Source organism: Rhincodon typus, chromosome 16 (genome assembly GCF_021869965.1).
Source record: "Rhincodon typus isolate 14 chromosome 16, sRhiTyp1.1, whole genome shotgun sequence".
NCBI classification, from domain to species: domain Eukaryota; kingdom Metazoa; phylum Chordata; class Chondrichthyes; order Orectolobiformes; family Rhincodontidae; genus Rhincodon; species Rhincodon typus.
Window position 1 is genome coordinate 25,964,538 of NC_063347.1, and position 19,646 is coordinate 25,984,183.

Sequence of the window (19,646 nt, forward strand, 5' to 3'; positions counted from 1 at the left end):
TCCATACAGCACTGAAATAGATGCTGACTCTCTAATTATGACTCTGTGTATGTGTCACTGGCTAGACAAGCATTTATTGACCTTGAGGGTGGTGGTGAGCTGCCTTTTTGAGCCACAGCAGCCCACGTTGTTAGGGAGGGAATTCCAGGGTTTTGATCCAGCTACAATAGAATGGTGATATATTTCCAAGTAAAGATGATGGGTAACTTGGTGGGCACGTTGCAGGCTGGGTGTTCCCACATTATCTGCTGTCCTTGTCCTTCTTGATGGAAGTGGTCATGGGTTTGGAAGGTACTTTCATAGAATCTTTACTTATCTAGTAAACAAAACAAAATTGAATTATTAACAACTAGAATATATGTAATTATCTTCAGCAAGAGAAGTTAAAGTTCTATGAAAAATGTTGAGGTGGAAAAATTGATTTATTTTTACTTTTCTTTTTTTTATTAGTGTCCATTTACAGCATCTGGTTTTATGACAAGAATGATTGTCAACGAATTGCACAACTCATGTCAAAGTAAGACCTGAAAAATTGCATGATGTTAAATCAGCTTAACATACAAGATGTTATTGTGCTTTCAATTTTAATATTCCATTCCAAAATTTCAAGTTGGGGTCACATTTATTTCGTACTGCCTTGGCATTTGTTAGTTTCAGAAATGTTCAACTAGTTCAGAATGCAAGTCTTAAACAAGTTTGTTAAATAACGGTGTTTTAATCCATTAGGCAGGGCTGAGCCAGGAGGCCTGGGTTCAAGCCTCACCTCCTCCAGAGATGTGTACTAACATCTCTGAACGTGTTGATTTGCAAGTATTTCCATTAGCCTGGGCCTGTGGACTGCCAATTAAGTGATAATTACCCCAGAATATCAATTTTCTCTGATCAGTATTGTATAATCCCTCCAAAATAGATGTTTATTTCATGATCTTGTCTTTACAGCACACTGATTTTTTTTTTTCTGTCTATCTGTACATCTTATGGAAACCAGCTGAAGAAATATCAAGCTAAAAAAGTGTACTTTTTTTCAACTTCATGTAGAAGTTAGTTAAGATTCATTTTAAAATTTAATATCCTCTGATTTTAATTTTGGACTATATAGCATGACATTTATTGATTACAGTAGTGTTTAATGCACCTGCTCTCATGACAGCTGTTGGCTTGTTCATTTAAGTTAAATCATATAGGATGGTCAGCAATCTATCTTGGGCTACTTTTTCTAAGTAGTCCAGAGTGAATTACATTTTTTTTTTTTCATTTTAATTAATCAAGATTTTAACAGCAACTTTAAGGGTTGCAGTGTTTCTCACTTAGCTTCAGATGCTAAATTAATCAGAATTCTACCGTTCAAACCCACCCCACATCCCCACTCCCCAGTATTGATTGGATTTGTTGAATTGAAAAACCTGGAAGAGCTTCAAATTTTGAAGTGGATTAGTAGAGTTACTATGGAAGATAAGATTCCAAATTGGATGTGTTTGGTATTGGATTTGAATAATCAGTGTTTTAAGAGAAATCTGTACTTTAATCTAATGTAACAAACCTTTGCTTGTTACGGTATCTAATATCAGGGTTTCCTGCAACTTGAGATTGTAAAAGTAATGAATTTTCTTTAATCTCTGAAGTCATGGGGATGAGAAATTAGTTAACCAGTGTTCTGATGTTGAAGAACAGACCTTTTTGGACTATCAGACCAGTTTGGTGCATGTGACCAAAATGTAATTGTGCAACTCGGAACTAAATGATAGAAATTTTTACCTCAACTGTGAAAACACTGCATTTTGTAGCTGTGTAAGATTCAAATGAATAAATTATAAACATTTGAATTAGGTTCATGCTGCAGGAGTCATCCACAACTAAATACATCTTTTCTGTAAATCTCAAACTCTGAAATATGTTAAAACTTTAGAAGTATATTTCTTTTACTTCAAAGACTGTGTTACACTGTTGGGAAGTGACTTAACTGAGCTCTCTTGAGATGTTAAGTACACTGCATCCGTGACTAATTAAGAAAAAAGAGAAATCGCCTCATCCTGTTGTTCCCAAAAGTCCACACGTGCACTTTGCTATCCAGGCTTCTGTTACAATCAACAGAACAATGCCTCCAATTCTCCAGTTCCTTCTCCTGCTGTGATAACCAGGTGTAGAGCTGGATGTGTAGAGCTGGATGAACACAGCAGGCCGAGCAGCATCAGAGGAGCAGGAAACCTGACGTTTCGGGCCTAGACCCTTCTTCAGGAAATATAAAGTATTTCTTCTTTTCTGAAGAAGGGTCTAGGCCCAAAACGTCAGCTTTCCTGCTCTTCTGATGCTGCTTGACCTGCTGTGTTCATCCAGCTCTACACCTTGTTGTCTCAGATTCTCCAGCATCTGCAGTTCCTACTATCCCTTCTCCTGCCGTGCTTTTTTTTCTTTGGAAGTGTACCACACCAAACTAAGTTAAGTTAAACATTGATCAGTGTTCAAATTTAGAACTTTTGATCAGAGTGGGATAATTTTTAAGTGCCTAAGTAATTACTTGCTGCAGTACATATGTTGGTGCCTCCTTTAGGGTAGTTCAAATGGAAGCACGGCGAGCCCAGCAAGAATCTCCAGGGAGAACCACTCCAAACAAGCCCAGTGGATACGATGAAGAAAATCCTATTGACATCTTAGACATGCTTAGTAAAGCCAAGGAAGAATATGAACAAGTAAGGATTTAAATTGTTTGTAGTAATTATCAATGACCCTGAATGTCAGTCATTTCACCTTTTATTATTTAATAAATAACGGTGGTTGTTCTAGAAACATCACTCAGCAATATGTAAATTCAACAAGAATTTGTACTCTACATATTTAAAGCAAGATTGATCACTTGGCTTCCAAAGACTGAGGATTTATAATATTTGAGTTTTTTTTTTAAAAAAGTAAACTTGCGAACCTTATTTACTTGCAAAAGAGCTGAGTATTTATATTATGAAAATTCAACAAATGGGGGTTATGTGCTGTTTTGACTGAGGCTGGGGAGTTCATCTTCATGCTTCCCATTGCTCCAAGACAAAATAAAAATAATTTCTCCAATTACCAAGTTGACCATTTAAATTTCTTATCTCTACCAGGTTTTAAAAATTTAAAGTCTATCAATCAGGTTTCTTAATAAATGAAACTAGTAGTTTATCAAAACAGAATGTACACAATGAAGTGTTCTGGTGTTGGCCAACGTAAACGTTGGTCAGTAAAACTAAAGATAAGTGCTCTCAATAACCCGAAAACAACAAACTTTTTCTGTCTGTCTTGGTGAATGATTTATTTTTGAAGGCAAAAGGATAAAGCATAGGATGTTTCAGAGTCTTGTTTTGCTGTTCTGGCACATGTGGTTACGTCACTAATTGTGCATCTCTCTCTACAGTCTTGCAAACACAGCTTGTTCAGGAAACACAATCTTAATGTTTCTTCAATTACTGTTTCAAAAGAACAAATTGATTTCACTCTGAACTCACAAGGGGATTTTCTTTTCGGGAATGGGTAAGATCAATTGGGCAACTTGTTGTTAGCAAGGACTCTTCCACCTAAGTTCGCACTTAAGCTTCCGTTGAACTGAAAAGATTTAAAAAAACTTTTTTGAGTGTTTTAGGTAAAACTTTGAGTAAACATTCTGATTTATAATAGGTAAATATATCCATTATGAATGTGATTCATTATTATAGGTTTAGAAGCAGTTCCAACAAGGTTTATGTGTCTCTCTTCCGAGATGAAGAGCTTACCTTTATGAAAGGTCGCGCCTGCAATATTGGAGTTTAGAAGAATGAGATGTAATCTAAATAAAATATATTTTATCCTTTTAGGGACTGGATAGGGTCAATACCAAGAGAAATGCTCCCTTTTGTAGGGGAGACTCAAACCAGAGGGCATACCTTAAAAATAAAAGGTTTCCCTTTCTGAGACAGATGAGGAGAAATCTCTTTGCCAGAATGTTGTGGATGCTGGGTTTTTCCATTTAATGCAACTTTTTTTTTAACGGGGTGTACACAGACAAAGTGGAGCTGAGACCACAACTTAGATAAGCTATCATTATTGAATGATAGAGTGGGCTTGAAGAAAGAAAAGGTAATTTCCTGTTCCTAAATCTCCATGCTTCTCTGAGAAAAATAGTAATTTTGGCAGTTAGGATCCTAAAATGGATCGGAATTTTGGTGCGTCCATAGAATCAGTGAATGGTGGAAAACGGTAGGAGAATGTTGGAAGGCTAAGATTCCTTTCCTTAGAACACCGGAAGCTGAGGGGTGACTTAATTGTGGAGTACAAAATAATGAGGCACTTGGATAGGTTTTCCCTATTCACGTTATCTCATTGAGCAAACCAGTCAATGACTGGGACACAGATTTAAGGAGATTGCTAGTTCATCTGAGGTGGAAACCCTCCACTCGTATAAAAGGAATCTATACCTGCACCTGAAGTGTTGTAATCTGCAAGGCTACAGACTGGCTGCTGGAAAGTAGGATTAGAATGGGCAATTAATTTATGCACTCAGTGCTGACATACTAGGCTGGTTGATGTCTTTCAGGGTTGTAACCTTTCTACAGTTCTAGCTATTGTTTTGTAATTTTTAATTCTTTGGTAATTCTAAAATTGTAATTCTTAGGTTTTATTGCAAAAGAGTACTGTAAATATTGTTGGCTAATTTTCATCTTTTGAGCCTAGATGTGAAAGGCTGATTTTTAACTTTTGTCTGACGCTGTCAACAATCCTGTGCTGAACCTTTATTCAGAGACTGGTCAGATTTTTAACTACTGGGCCTGTTTGAATACTGCTGGTTAGCTAATCGGCCATCTCCCATGGTGGCTAGGGTGGAGGCAGTGTGTTGGAATTTTCTCTATGGTGTGTGGAGGTTTAGGAGACCGTGGTTCAGTTGCTCACTCATATCAGGAAAAGTAACTGGAGAATAGAATGAATTAGAAAGCCTTTATTGACTTGATGTGCACGTTTCACAGACCTGAGACACAGGCTGATTTGTAAATTTTTTTTCAAAATTCAGGTTGCAGGTATGTGCTTTTGCAATTGTTCTGTGACGTTTGATGTTGGGCTTTGGTACAGTTGTAAAACCTCAGGATATCCTTCAATCCACTGAAATTGGAGTATACTCCAAACATGAAATTTTGTGGTGTTTTTAAATGAATACTTAGAATATAAAATATCCATTGGACAACAATTCTGAAATTTGAATGGAAAACATCTTTTTGTAAATCAGAATTTTCAAAGGAACTGTTTGGACCAAGAGTGTTGTTTGATATTCTGCAGTGAACAAAAATGGTTTTGATGCATGATTTTAATTTGAGCTGTTAATCGGATTTCTGTCTGTCCTGGCTTCACATATTAAAGTGAGGGCTTGTTAAGTGGCTTTTGGTTGTTGTAAAATAATTTGAAGCTGTTGTGTGATCTTTTCAGATGAGGGTAGTATATTGAAAAATTTGAGTCTCCATATACATGCTGACAGTTATTCCTATCTTGTGCAATCAATCTGTCAATGTGTTTACACTTTCTCCATAAGATTATTTTTGGTTCCTTGCTTTAAGAATCACTTTTCTCCAGTTAGGTTTTGTGAAAAAGCAAAAACCAATTGTCTTGTATCTCACCAATACCAAAGCACATTTTTATGATGTGAAAATATTACATAATCAAACACAAGGGAAAAACAAGTGACTTGACCTCATTTAAATCTAAAAGTACTATCTTGTAAAAATTGGTAATTTTATATTAACCACATTTGGTGGTCAGTGAAAATGCAAACAATGAAAGGAAATGCAAAACTACACTGAGAGATGTATTTTGACATTATTTTTTAAAGTGCCATCTGTAACTGAAAGTCAAATTTGTAGTTTGGGATTAAATGTTTATTAAGAATCGTACAATATACAGATAACTCAAATCTGCATCTTCATCTTAAATAAACAATTCAGGCAAGCTTAGAGAAAACTGGGCCATTCATCAGGTTTTTCTGATTTTAAAAATGATTTTGAGGTTAGATGTCTTTGGAGCCATTAGTAAGTTGGTTTGGAAATAAACCTTGTTCCTTAGAGGCATCTTCCCTGTAATGTGTGACTCTTCAGCTCAAGTAGTTCAGTCCTATTTCTGCTTTGTGTGTTTTGTTTTGCTGCCATATCCTCTAAATTTAGAGGTTCCAGAACATGATGTATTAATATATCAATATACCATTGGAATTCAGTGACCCTGAGAGAGAGTATCTTTTGAAAATCAGAATTTCTAAAGATAACCTCATTGTATAAAATGTACTCCTCCTAGACTTTTCCTTTTAAGAATACTCTACTCGCCATGAGCTTTGCCTAGTTTTCTGTTGTTCTAATTAGTTAGATTTACAATTGAACATTTCTGCTACATCAAAGTACATAAATGCTGAAAATAATTACATTTAGTTTGTATCAGATCTAAATTAAATTTTGTATATTAAATTAGCATTTAATTGTGAACCCAACGACTGTTTGCCATCTAGTGGTGATGTGCTATGAAAGCAGATTCAGGAATTTGAACAGTTTGTTTGTTGAGGTTTTCCATTTGATCAATTTCATTTTATAGTCAGATCTTGAATGGTTTGTTCCTTGTGTTAGCTAATATCACCACTGATCAAATGTTAATAGTTGGATCAATATTGAATATAGTGTTTGATTTTTGTCCTTTTAGACATGCCAGTTTGGTGACTCAAGTATTTTATCAAGTTCTCCAGGCATACACAACTCTGCAGGCTTAGCAGTGAAAAAGTCAATAGATGAACGTAACTCATCTCCAGCTCAGCACCACAACAAGGTAGTTTTACTCTCTGATTATTTTAACAATGGCAACTTGTATTTATAGAATAGTTGAATGTACTAAACATCCTGTTCAGGAGTTGTATCGAACACTGGGCCACATAAGGGTATGGAGACAGATTAAAGTGGGTTTTAGGGAGGCTGATAGGTTTAGAGAGGAAATCTCCAGAGCTCAGGAATGACTAGAAGTGCATCTGCCAATGACTGAGCAGAGGAAATAAAGGAAGCACAAGAGGCCACAATTGGAGGAGTGCAAAGATCTTAAGAGTTTATAGGACTAAAGGAAATGGGACGTGATTGAGACCAAAGTGGGATTTGAAAACTTGAATGAGAGTTTAGAATTTGAGACATTGCCAGACTGAGAACCAGTGTAAATCAGCAAGCGCAAGGAAACTGAGAATGGCACTTGATGTGATTTAGGATCAGATATCAGTGGTTTGGATTACCTCAAGTTTATGCAGGGTGTATACCATGGGAGGCTGACCAGATGTGCACTGAAATAGTCAACTGTCAAAATAAGAGGCAGATGAGAATTTTAATAGCCAAAAGCTGTAGAAAAGACCCCATGGATGATAATATGGAAGTAGGCACATTTGGTGATAGAGGGGCATGGAATCAGAAATAGATTAACTTCAGACTGTGTCTGGTTTGTCTCATTTGATGACTATGGAAAAGAAGATGGTCCTGTAGTTAGAGAACAGTGTGTGGTAGGAACCACTGCCTTTGGTCAGTGCTTAATTAAAGGAAACTTCTACTTATCTAATAATTGACCATGAATATGTAAACAAATATTTTAATACTGACTCTTTATTTCCTCTTTTAGCATATTCTTTCAGGCACCAAGCATTTGACGGTAGAGGAGTTATTTGGAGCACCTGTTTCTAAAGAGCACTTAATGAATCCTAACCAAGAAATCTTATTGACATCTCAGCCAGACACCAAATTACGAAGTCAAAACTTAGGTTTGCCATTTGCTTATGAACATGCAACAGAACTTAAGCAATTGGGAAGCCCTGAGAGTCTGAATAACAAAATGAATTTTTCCCGAATTAGCAATTCAAATTACCAAGAAGATGCTGCACAAGTTCTAATGACACCGGCTGCTCTCCAAAAATCTGATGTCAAAACCAATCGTATGTACAATATTTCTGCCAGTCCCCTCTTTCAGTCTTCCCTAAATTTTGAAGCTACTTCTAATCAGAGTGCAGCCACCATCAACACTAATGGCCATAGTCAGAATTTGCAACAAGAAGTCAAAGCAGTATCACCACTGATGATGTGTCCATCTTCTGAAATGACATGCGCTAACCAGAACCTGCCTTCAGGAAGTAATCAGACTCCACAGAGCAGCACTGGTGAAAGAAGCATTTCAGATATTGGATCTCAAGGTCATGAACTGCTTCAGAAACTCAAACTGACACAACAGCATGATCAGCAGCATCAGACTCTCAGCAAACCATCATTAGCGGCAAATTTTTCTCCAATACTTGTTACACCAGAAAGCTTTAAAGAACCAAACATAAGAACCACAGAAACTTCATTACAGGTACAAACTTTTAAAATATCATATACATTTGTCAATCTCCCATGCTACTGCAAACCAGGTATCAAGACTAAGTTCAGTACTGAACTCAAAGGATTAAAGGGTGTGTGGTTAGTTCGATACAGGAGGGCAAGACATTTGGTCAAGATAACTTTCCAACAATCTAGATTATTGCTTTAAGTCATTGGCATAAAAGAAATCAAAATATTTGGATGCACATGTGAAGAAACACCAGTACTCTCCATGTTCAGTGACCCTTTCTCAGTGCAAAATTAGCTAATATTTCTTTTTCTAATCAACAAAGTGGGAAAAGATGTAGGCAGTTAACACTAAGGTTCAGATTGCTGATGCAATAGTGTATGGACACAACAACGAGGATGCCAACTCTGTTTTTATCATCTGCCAAACTCATTATCCTGGAGAGACTTGCCTCTTCTGGAAAAAAAAAAAAATTTGAGACATATCTTGGAAGGGAACCTTTTCATATTATTAAGAAAAAAATCAGCAAAACTTTCAAACCACCTTGCTACCCTTGCAGACACAATATTGAAATAAAATACCTAATGGGAAAGCAAGTAAGGTTCTTATCTCCTCTGTCACCTGACCAATTAACTTAAGAAATTACAGTTAAGATTATGAAGTTAAATATCGTTTAGTTGGATGTGTAACTTGGCAGACACCACAGGGCATGTGATGGGTATAGCTAATTGCCAAAAAATTCTCGTCCAGGATTTATTCTCTGTTACTAATAAGGTAAAATTGGGGAAAATAAAATTTAAGCCCAGCTGCTTTTTCCTTTTTATGATGAAATCCCACCATAATAAATTCAAGTTGTATCTTAGGCTAAAGCTTTAACACTTGCAGTCCTGACTATTGGGAATCAATCAACTATAGTTCCACTGGATCAAGTAAGCAGTCTAGGGTTTGTACTTTCATTGTTTATTCTTTAATTCATTTGTTTGTTGACTAATTTATTTTCTATGGGTGAAGCAACAGAGGAGGATCCATTAAGTATTGTCATTAAAATTTATGCTAAAGTAGAATTTGATTTCTCTTGCTACAATACTTATTTTTTTAAAACATTGTACCAATTATCTAATCATCAAATAGCTGCATCACAAATGGAGTCTTTTTGGCATGTCGAGTCCATGCAGGCTCTCTGCAAGAACAATTTTGCTAGTCACGCTTCACTACCTTTTTACCTTTGTAGCCTTGTAATTTTATTTCTTTCAGGACAATTAACTGGGACCCTTTTTAAAAGCCAATAATTGAATATGATTTTTACCACACTTGCTTGGACAGTGTATTCCAGCTGCTAACTGCCTGTGGTGCTAAAGAAATTTTTCCTGCTATCTCTTCTAATACTTTTGGGTTTAATCTTAAATATGTGCACTCTGGTTCTTCACCCAACTGACAATGGGAAAAGTTTCTCCCAATCTATCTGTGCAAACCGTTTCATAATTTTGAATACCTCTATCAAAATCTCTCAGTCTTCTCTACGGAGCTAGCTCCAGCTTCTCTCATCTAACCTTTGTCATTAAAGTCCCTCATTCCTGGAACCATTCTTGGAAATCATTTCAGCACCCTCTCTGAAGCCTTCTCACTGTAGTACCCAGAATTAGATATATTGCTTCAGTTGAGGCTAAATCACTGTTTTACAAAGTTTCATCTTAACTGTCTTTGTAATGTATGACCCTGCTGCAAAAGCCCAGGATCCCGTATACCTTATTTGCTACTTTCTCAACCTGTACTACCACTGTCACTGATTTCTGTGCACACAACTCCACATCCCTCTGCTCCTGCACCACCTTTAGAATTGGATCTCTTTATTCTTTCTCTCATAATTATAATTTCATTTGCCTAGTGTCTGTCCAGGCACCAGCCTATGTCCTTTTAAATTGTACTTCCATTCATCTAACAGTTCATGATATTTCCAAGTTTTGTCATCCGCAGATTTAAACTACGCCCTGCATACCCAATTCTAGGTCATTCTTGTAGATTAAGAAAACATGTGGTCCAAATTCCAGTCCCTGGGGAATCTTGATATATAACTTCCTCCAGTCCAAAAAAACTTTTCTAATCTTTTTTGTTTCCTGTTACTCAGCTACTTTTGCATCCATATTGCCACATTCCTTTCAACTCCTTGACCTTTGGCTGTGCTAACAAGCAGTTATGTGTCACTTCAAATGCCTTTTGAAAATCCACGTACACGAACAACATCAATTGCATTAACCTCATGGTTTGTTTGTTACTTCAACAAAATTAGTTTAATGTGATTTATCCTTAACGAGTATGTGGTGGATTTCCTTAACTAATCCAGATTTATCCAAATGACAGTCGACTTTTGACCCGGATTATTGTATGCAACATTTTAAATTGGCTTATTGGGCTTTAATTATTGGGCTTATCTTCTTCTTTTTTGAATGACTGTAACATTTACGATTCTCAAATCTGGTTTAGATGATTAAGGCAGTTCCAACGCACTTCAAAAATCATAGCATGATTAGAGAGCACCAGAATGGTTTCACAGAAAAGGGGAATCCTATTTGGACAAATTTTAGATTGTTGAGAATGTATTCAAGGCAATGGACCTAGTGCAGGAAAGTGGGACTGGTGTAGGTAGTAATATATTCTTGCTGGTACAGAATTAATGGGCTGAAGTGTTTCCACTGTGCTGAGAAATCCTTTGATAATCCAGTATGGTAGAAAAAGAAACATTATTACATCCCAACCCTATCAATTTGATTTTTCAAAAATGATGTGATGATGTGCTGCCTGAAAAGTGGGGGAAAAAAAAAAGCTAGTTTTAAAAAGTTGGAATTGGGGGGTAGTGCATTAGCATTATGTAGGAAGATTGGTTAATGAACAAAATGTGGTAGGGATAAATTGTTTTCACATAGTCAGACTGTAATTGTGAAGTGCAGCAAGGATCAGTGCTGGGATCACAGCAATTTACGTAGAACATAGAACATTACAGCGCAGTACAGGCCCTTCGGCCCTCGATGTTGCGCCGACCTGTGAAACCAATCTGAAGCCCATCTAACCTAAACTATTTACAGTCTATTGATAGTGATTCTTATTGAGGAGAATGAAACTAATGTATCTGAGTATGCTAGTATTAAAAAACTAGCTGGGATTGTAAATTGTGAGAAGGACACAGTCTCCAAAAAGTTAAATGGAGTGGCTGGCAAGTATAATATGGGAAAGTGTGAAGTAAGTCACTTTGGTAAGAATAGAAAACACTAATTTTAAAAAAGGCATGAAACATCTCTCCGAACATCAACATTCAGATTTTGGGAATTCTTGCTCCCACAAGGAATGTAATGTTAGCATGTAGCTACAGCAAGCAATTAGGAAGGCATATAGCATGTCGGTCTCTTATTACAAGAGGATGGAATGCCTGAAAAAAGGAAGATACTTTGCATTTCTATAGAGCCCGTGAAAGCACTATACTTCTGCTTTTCTTTTGCTCATTTCACTACTGCTAGACATTTTCAGGTCAATAATACATTTGATCAATGAAGCTATGACCTACAATTACTCACCAGTTTATCTTTCAACTGCTTTTAGTGACGGTGCATTGAATAATAAGATGAAAAAATATATTTCATTTAAACAATGAAATTAAAGAAATATATAGTCACCAATTGTATTTGAGTTAATTTCCGTTTAAGCAAAGAAACCTGATGTAGAGATAGCTCAGGATTCTTGGAACTGGGAAGAACTGTGGGAAGAACTTTTTAATGTATTCTCCCATTATCTGATGGTAACGTGTATCAACATGAGGAAAATAGGGCTGCTTCAAATCTGGTGCTACGCAGTGAATCAATACATGTTGTTCTTTACATAGAAGCATTCAGAGTTTACTGAAATTCCACCTTATTCATCTGTACTTAATGGAGCATTATGGTAACAGTCATTCCTGTACTGTGAAACACGTTGACCTTTTGAAACTTTTGATATTGATGTACTTGGTTATGAAGAAAAAGACATTGTTTTAAATCCCAAATTCCAAGAAATGGGGATTGTTCAATTCTGTAATTGTAATTCAAGAAAAGATGAAGATTTTATTCACTGAGGTCTTTATTACTTTTGTAATGTTATCCTATGTACAGATTGTAGCTTCTGTACAATTTTGTATCATTATGAATTGTCTCCAAAATAAATGCAGTTAGTGGGCTTTCTGCGTGATGAAACAGAAAATGCTTTAAGCAGTACTTGTAGATTTAATCTGTTTATTCCCAAACAATGAAATTGGTTTCTTCATACACACGTTGCCAGACCTGCTGAGTTTTACCAGTAATTTGTTTTTGTACGAAATTTGTTGTTGCCTTTAGAACCCAAAATTTGAAACCCTGCGTTAACTTTATTTTTAAAGCTGTAACTTACAAAAGGTACACGATAAAACATCAGTTGTTGCCATATATTTCATAATTTGTCAATAGAATGAACAAGTATAGAAAAATTTAACAACTCACTTATTCAGATGTTCAGATTTCATAATCCAATTTGAAGAACACTTTTTTTGTTTTTTATATTCAAATATTCTATGATCATTAATGCATTATTTTGCTGCAGTTCATTGTGCATTTTAATCAGAATATTGGTAGGATTTGGGAAAATAGTCGGATCAGTTTTATGCTGACAACAGATGGTTTTACAAGAAATAAATGAAGATACCAATGAGGAAGGCATAGGTTACAGGGTAGAATTTATCTTTTTCAGCTTTGTCAGGCCACAAAATGTACTTAACTTTTGTGTGTTCTTATCTAGGTGGTTCTCACACCAACAACCACTTCCTCAGTTGGTCCATCCATGCTTTTATCTCCCGGTATGTTCAAGCATTCAACGGCAATGATTTCAGAAACTGAAAGGAAATATGGTTCAACTTCCCCTTTAACATTGGCATCGGAGTCTCGATCTTCACCACTACCAACTGTTCTCAGTAAGGCTCAGCTTCAGGAAGCATTAACTCACCTAATAAAGGTAATAAGCTTTTATATGACACACTATCGTCAACAGGTAGACATTTCTTATGATAAGTAGGTAGTATCTGGTTTCTCTGTTCCTGTCATTTGTCTGTCTATCTATCTGCTGTAAACCTTAACAGGAATGTGCCACACACGATGAAGAGATCAAACAAAAAAAAAGACACTTTAAGATTTGCACGTGAGGGCAATGTGGCAATTTAAGAACCTGTACAGTACAAGAAATAGGTTGTATACAATGCAGGGAAATTAAAAGGAACATTGGTGGGTGGAAAGACCAATGTGACATACAGTTCCGCAATTGTGATTATAGAAAAGCCAAATAAAATCTTACCTGGTTTATTTATAAAAATAATATTCTAGGCATATTCTGTGGTTTGTCTAATTTAGCTATGCCATGTAATACAATTTATCTTAGCACAAACTCAGTGGGCTGAGTAGCCTCCATCTGGGCTGCAAGTATTCTATTATTCCTTTTTAGTAACAGGCATTACGTTGCTTCTGCTTTATGCTCACTCCAAGATCAACTCACTTGTCACCATATGTTATGAAGCAGTGTTGTGTTGCTGGCAAATACACAGCACCATACATTTCATTTTAATGCCTCCAAATTCATGTTGCTTAAGATTTTGTACTGTTTATGGCACCATTGTGTAAAATTCAAATATTATTTGTTATCCAAATTGTGTTTGATATTGTGTGCCCTTCACACAAACTTTGCCATTGGCAATTTACACAACGATTGTGAGAAACAGGATTGCCCAAATCGACAAGTCTGTGCTGCAATACTCTCCCAACTCGTATTCTTTTCTTTTCATTCCAAGTTGCTGGCCAAGTTAAAAGTAGAAAAGCCTGAGGTAGTTTGAATGTGGTGTTGTCCATAGAAACCATGACTTTTGAATATCCTGGAAAAAAAACTTTTTTTTTTTTTTTTGTAGACTTCTTCAAACTGCCTGGGATCACGATTTAATATGACAGTCTCTCCAAACTTCAGCAACACTTGGTTATTCTCTAATTCAGAAGAACACACTTGGAACTATGATAAAAATTATTCAGTTGATCAAACTTCCTGCTTTTACAAATTGTGTATTATAAATGTTATAGCACTTATCTCACTTAACAGACCAAAATGCAAATGTTGAATGTCACATCAAAAGAATCCATGAGAATGAGTTTCAACGGTTAATGTGCCATTCACCAATGTTCCCTCTAAGCTGCATGGGCACGTAACAGCTCAGAGTATCTACACACACTGATGTGTCAACCTTTTGACTTCCCATTCTGGAAGCCACTGCTGTGAATAGACCTCTAAGGTCCACATGGTAGCAAGCAACATTAATGGGAGTACAGATCTTCACTACTCTTATTTTCTTTGCTTCCCATTTTTCACCACAAGGACGATCACAAATCTTCCTGCACTGAAAAATCAATCACCAAGATTTGCATGAAAGGCATCATTAAAAAAGATTAATGTTATCTTATTGAAATCGCTCAAAACTGCAGCATACACTTTATATTTTCAAGCTTCTTATCAAGTTTTATTTGCTCTCCAGATGTCCTCTGTGGCCAGGCTAAGCTCCAGCATATGAAAAATTTGCTTCTGATGTCTGTGTGCATTAGCCATTTAAGTTGTTTAAGAATCCTCAGCTGTTCCATCTTATCCTTGGTAGCAGCCTCATTGTTCTGTCCAAATCTGGAACATCTAATTACAAGATAATTGACATCCCCCAAAAAAGACCTCTGTAATAGAATTGCAATTCTGCTAATTTCTAGGGCCATATTTGAAAGCTCCAGAAGCTTAACAGCCAATTTTGAATTCCTTCCCAAATTGACACAGAATCTTTTTTTCAAAGATGCTGGTGCCCTGCATCAATTTGCTCTCAATGTTAGCTTGCTGTCTCTCCATGGATGCTGCCTGACCTGCTGTGATTTCCAGCATTTTTGTTTTTCTTTGCAGAGGCTGGAACTTGTACTGAAGTCATTTGCTCCTATATGGGATGTATTGACTGGGTTGGATTTGTTCTTTTTGTTTACAGGATGTGTCTCAGCAATTTTGCACATGCATGTAGATTCTAGTGTTGTAGCTGTACTGTAACAGTTTGGCAAGGGCACAGCAAGTTCTGCAGCACAAGTCTTCAGTACAATTGTTGGAATAGTGTCAGGGCCCATAGTCTGTGATATTCAGTGCTTGCATTTGTTTCTTAGTATAACTTATGGAGAATTGGTGAAGACTTACAAAAATAAGAGGAAAAGTGGCTCAACTACAGCTTACAAAAGAAATTGGGGATAGTATTAGATGCAAAGAGGAGATATACAAAACTGCCAAAAATAAAGCAGCAAGTGCAAGGATTGGGAGTTTTTTTTTCCTTTTGCAGTTCCGCAAGAGAGGATCAAAAGAGGGAAAATATGATATTACAGTAAAATTTCAGGGAATGTAACTGACTGTAAAAGCTTGATATAATACAGCACAGGAACAGGTCATGTGGTTGACCACGATGCCATTCTAAACTAAACCCATCTGCTAACACATGGTGCATATCTCTGTCCCTTTTCGTGCCTGGCTAGGTGCTGCTTAAATCTTGCTCTTGTCTCTGCTTCTACCACTTGCCTTGGCACCTACCACCCTCTGCTTTCTTTTAAAAAAAAACTTGCCTCACTTTTAAACTTTCCCCTTTCACATTAAACCTTTTCTGATGAAGGGTCTAGGCCCAAAACGTCAGCTTTCGTGCTCCTCTGATGCTGCTTGGCCTGCTGTGTTCATCCAGCTCTACACCTTGTTATCTCAGATTCTCCAGCATCTGCAGTTCCTACTATCTCCCCCCACTAGTTTTTGATATTTCAATGGGAAAAAGACTCCAATAATCCATGCTATCCATTCTTATAATTTTATATACTTCTGACAGACCTTATCACCTAATCTTACCACCATCCATGTCCTTTTCCTTGGTGAATGCTGATGCAAAGTACTCATTTAAGGACCTTGCCCACTTCCTCTAGCTCCATGCATAAATTCCTTCTCTTGTCCTCGAGTGGACCTACTCTTTCCCTAACAACCCTCTTGCTCCTAATATGTATAAAATATTTTGGGGTTCTCATTATTTGCCAAGGAGATTTTCATGGCTCCTTCCAGCCCTCCTCCTAACTTAAGTTCTTTCTGCTTCCCTTATACTCCTCCACGGGCCTCTTAGAGTCATACAGCATGGAAACAGACGCTTCTGTCCAACTCATTTGCACTGACCAGACATCCCATTCTAACCTAGCCCCATTTGCTAGTATTTGGCCCATATCCCTCTAAACCCTTCCTATTCATATACCCGTCCAGATGCCTTTTAAATCTTGTAATTGTACCAGCCTCCACCACTTCCTCTGGCAGCTCATTCTGTAAATGCACCACCATCTGCATGAAAAAGTTATCCCTTAGGTCCTTATTAAATCTTTCCCCCTCTCACCTTAAAAGTATGTCCTTTAAGGTCACCCCTCAGCCTCTGTCGCTTCAGGGAATAAAAGCCCCAGCCTATTCAGCCTTTCCCTATAACTGTCACCCTCCAGTTCCAGCAACATCCTTGTAAATCTTTTCTGCTCTCTTTCAAGTTTAACAACATCCTTTCTACAGAACGGCAACCAGAATTGTGCACGGTATTTTAAAAGTGGCCTCAACAATGTCCTGTACAGCCACAACATGACATCCCAACTCCTATACTCAATGACCTGACCAATGAAGGCAAGTGTGCCAAATGCTGCCTTTACCACCCTGTCTTGGCCTTATTTGATTTCAGTTTCCTAAATCTTACATATGCTTTTTCTTTGACTAACCATTCAATTTCACTTGTCATCCAAGGTTCCCGAATCTTGCCATTCTTCTCAGTACGTTTGCATTGGAACATGCTGGTCCTGAATTCTGATCAACTGGCCATTAGAAGACTCTGTCAGATGTGGCTTTACCCTCAAACAGCCATCCCCAATCTGATTTTCTCCGGTTCTTGCCTAATATTATTATGATTAGTCTTCCCCTAATTTTGTACTTTTACCCGAGGGCCGGTCTTATCCATAACTAACTTAAAACTTGCAGAATAATGATCACACTTCCCAAAATGATCCTCCACTGCTACTTTGATCACCTGACTAGGCTTATATCCTAATGCAAAGTCTGGTATGGCCTTTTCCCTTGTTGGACTATCTACACAATTTTTCAAGAAACCCTCCTGGATGGACCTACCAAATTCTGCCTCATTTAAACCTCTGGGACTAAGGGAGTCCTAGTCACTATTGGGGAAGTTAAAATCCCCAACTACAACAGCTCTGGTGTTTTTACATATTTCCATGATCTGCTTGTATGTCTGTTCCTGTATCTCCTGATGCCTATTGGAAGGCCAATAGTACAACCCCATCATACCGATTTGAACCTTTCATATTTCTACCCATATGGCTTTTCTGGATGAGCCCTCCAAAATGTACACTCAATACAACTATGACATTCTCTTTAATCAGTAAAGTAGCTTCACCCACCCCTTTTTTTTTTTTTAACACCCCTCTCTATCTCTCCTAAAATATCCAAACCCTGGAATCAACTCCCAGTCCTACCCTTCTCTGAGCCAGGTTTTTGTAATGGCTACAACATTGTAGTGTTATGACTAATCTGGACTCTGAGCTCATCTGCCTTAACTGTTATATTCCTTGCATTAAAATTAAATACACTTCAAACCACCAGTTCCACTACGTTTTTACTATTGTTCCTCCTATTAGACGTCCTGATTTAATGGGGATCTTTTTCATTACTCCATGTGCTGACCTGTTGCTCTGTTTCCCAAACCTTGCCACAGTAATTTAAATCCTTCCAAGAGGCACTAGCAAACTTCTGTTAGGATATTGGTGCCCTCCAGTTTAGGTGCAATCCTTCCTCCTTTGTACAGGTCCCATCTTCCCTGGAAGAGATCCCAATGATCCAGACTAAAGCCCTCCCTCCTAAACCAGCTCTTTAGCTAATGCAACTGTATCCTCTTTCTATTTCTGGCTTCACTAGCCTGTGGCACAGGGTGTAAATCCTACGATTACAGGGGTAGGAAGTTGCAAAGCAGGAGATCTACCTTACTTGCTAAATGCCCTTTACAGGACCTTCCCTCTCCCTTCCTATGTTGCTAGTACCAATATGGACCGTGACCTCCGGCTACTCACCTTCCTATTTCAGAATATTCTGTAAAAATGTGAAAAAAATTACTAAAGACAAATGTACATTCCTTCCAGTCAGAAGGTGGGGAAATTAATAATTAGGAACAAAGAAATGGCAAATAGTAGAAACATTGAACACCATTCTGTCTTTGCAAAAGAGGGCACAAATAAGCTTGTGGAAATATTAGGGAGCCAAGGTTTGAGTGAGATGGCTGATTTGAAGGAAATCAGCATTGAGCATTTTCACATGAGTATGACTGGACAACAGCTGCTTTTTCTTTGTTGTTGTTGTTGTTGTTGTTGTTGTTGTTGTTCAGCCTGTTCAGACATTTTATGACACCTCTGGGGCAGGTGGGATTTGAACCCAGCCTCTGGCTCAGAGGTACAGACCACTACACCATAACAGCCAAAGAACTCAGCTTTTTTTTCAAAGTTTAAGAACCTATCACCGAACAAATCATTTAACAAAAAACTAGGGAGCGGACTGAGAACACAGCTGCTTGTTATTTTGAAAAACCCACCACCACATCATCCAATAAGAATGTACTATTTTTTTTTCATAATACCACTGCCAAATCAGCTGTGTCTCAGTTTAAGAACTCCATTTTTTTTTCCCTTTTTGTTTTAATTTTTTTCTATCCAGAAATACTATTACAAAATGTCTGAAAGTCTGTGATTTTTGTAGTGGTTTAAGAGGTGTTACTAATTAAAAGAACAATTTACAAGCATAGGCCATTGGTAGTACAAAGATAACAGAAGTAAGGAAAAGGTAGAGAGAGGAGGAGAGGACTAAATGAAAGCATTCCAGCCTCTCTGATGCCCGCTTCTGTCTAAACACCAGATTATTGTTGGGCACTGCATGCTGCCTCTCCAAGAATGCCTGGGCACGAATATAGCTGCAGAAGAGGGGCAGGATGTCAGGTAGAATGTCCCCTCCATTGCCTGCTGCTTGGGTCTATGAAGCGTCACCTTGGCCAGACCCATGAGAAGTCCTCTGCAGAGGTCTCTCCACACAGGGTGCCAAAGATCAGGAGCGTGGGGCAGAAGTGCAATCAAAAGAAGAAAAGGAAGATGCAGCTGTCATAAGAACATACACATGGGTTCACAGACTCCACGGCACCACAAAATAAATAGTTGGGCTGACAGTCCATG

At 37.5% G+C, this 19,646-nt stretch overlaps 2 protein-coding genes across 3 annotated transcripts in view; one reads left to right on the top strand and one right to left on the bottom strand.

The window, feature by feature from the left end:
• The window catches only part of dcp1a (decapping mRNA 1A), a 40,506-nt gene extending 24,512 nt beyond the window's left edge, over positions 1-15,994 (top strand). The window contains exons 4-9 of the mRNA XM_048606622.1: positions 451-517; positions 2,549-2,687; positions 6,673-6,795; positions 7,621-8,343; positions 13,114-13,326; positions 14,267-15,994. Of these exons, the coding sequence (XP_048462579.1) occupies positions 451-517; positions 2,549-2,687; positions 6,673-6,795; positions 7,621-8,343; positions 13,114-13,326; positions 14,267-14,470 (1,469 nt within the window). The 3' untranslated portion in view covers positions 14,471-15,994. The remainder of the gene's footprint in view (positions 1-450; positions 518-2,548; positions 2,688-6,672; positions 6,796-7,620; positions 8,344-13,113; positions 13,327-14,266) is intronic.
• LOC109932210 (protein bicaudal D homolog 2) overlaps positions 1-19,646 on the bottom strand; it is a 229,611-nt gene that overhangs the window by 94,510 nt on the left and 115,455 nt on the right. The window lies entirely within an intron of this gene.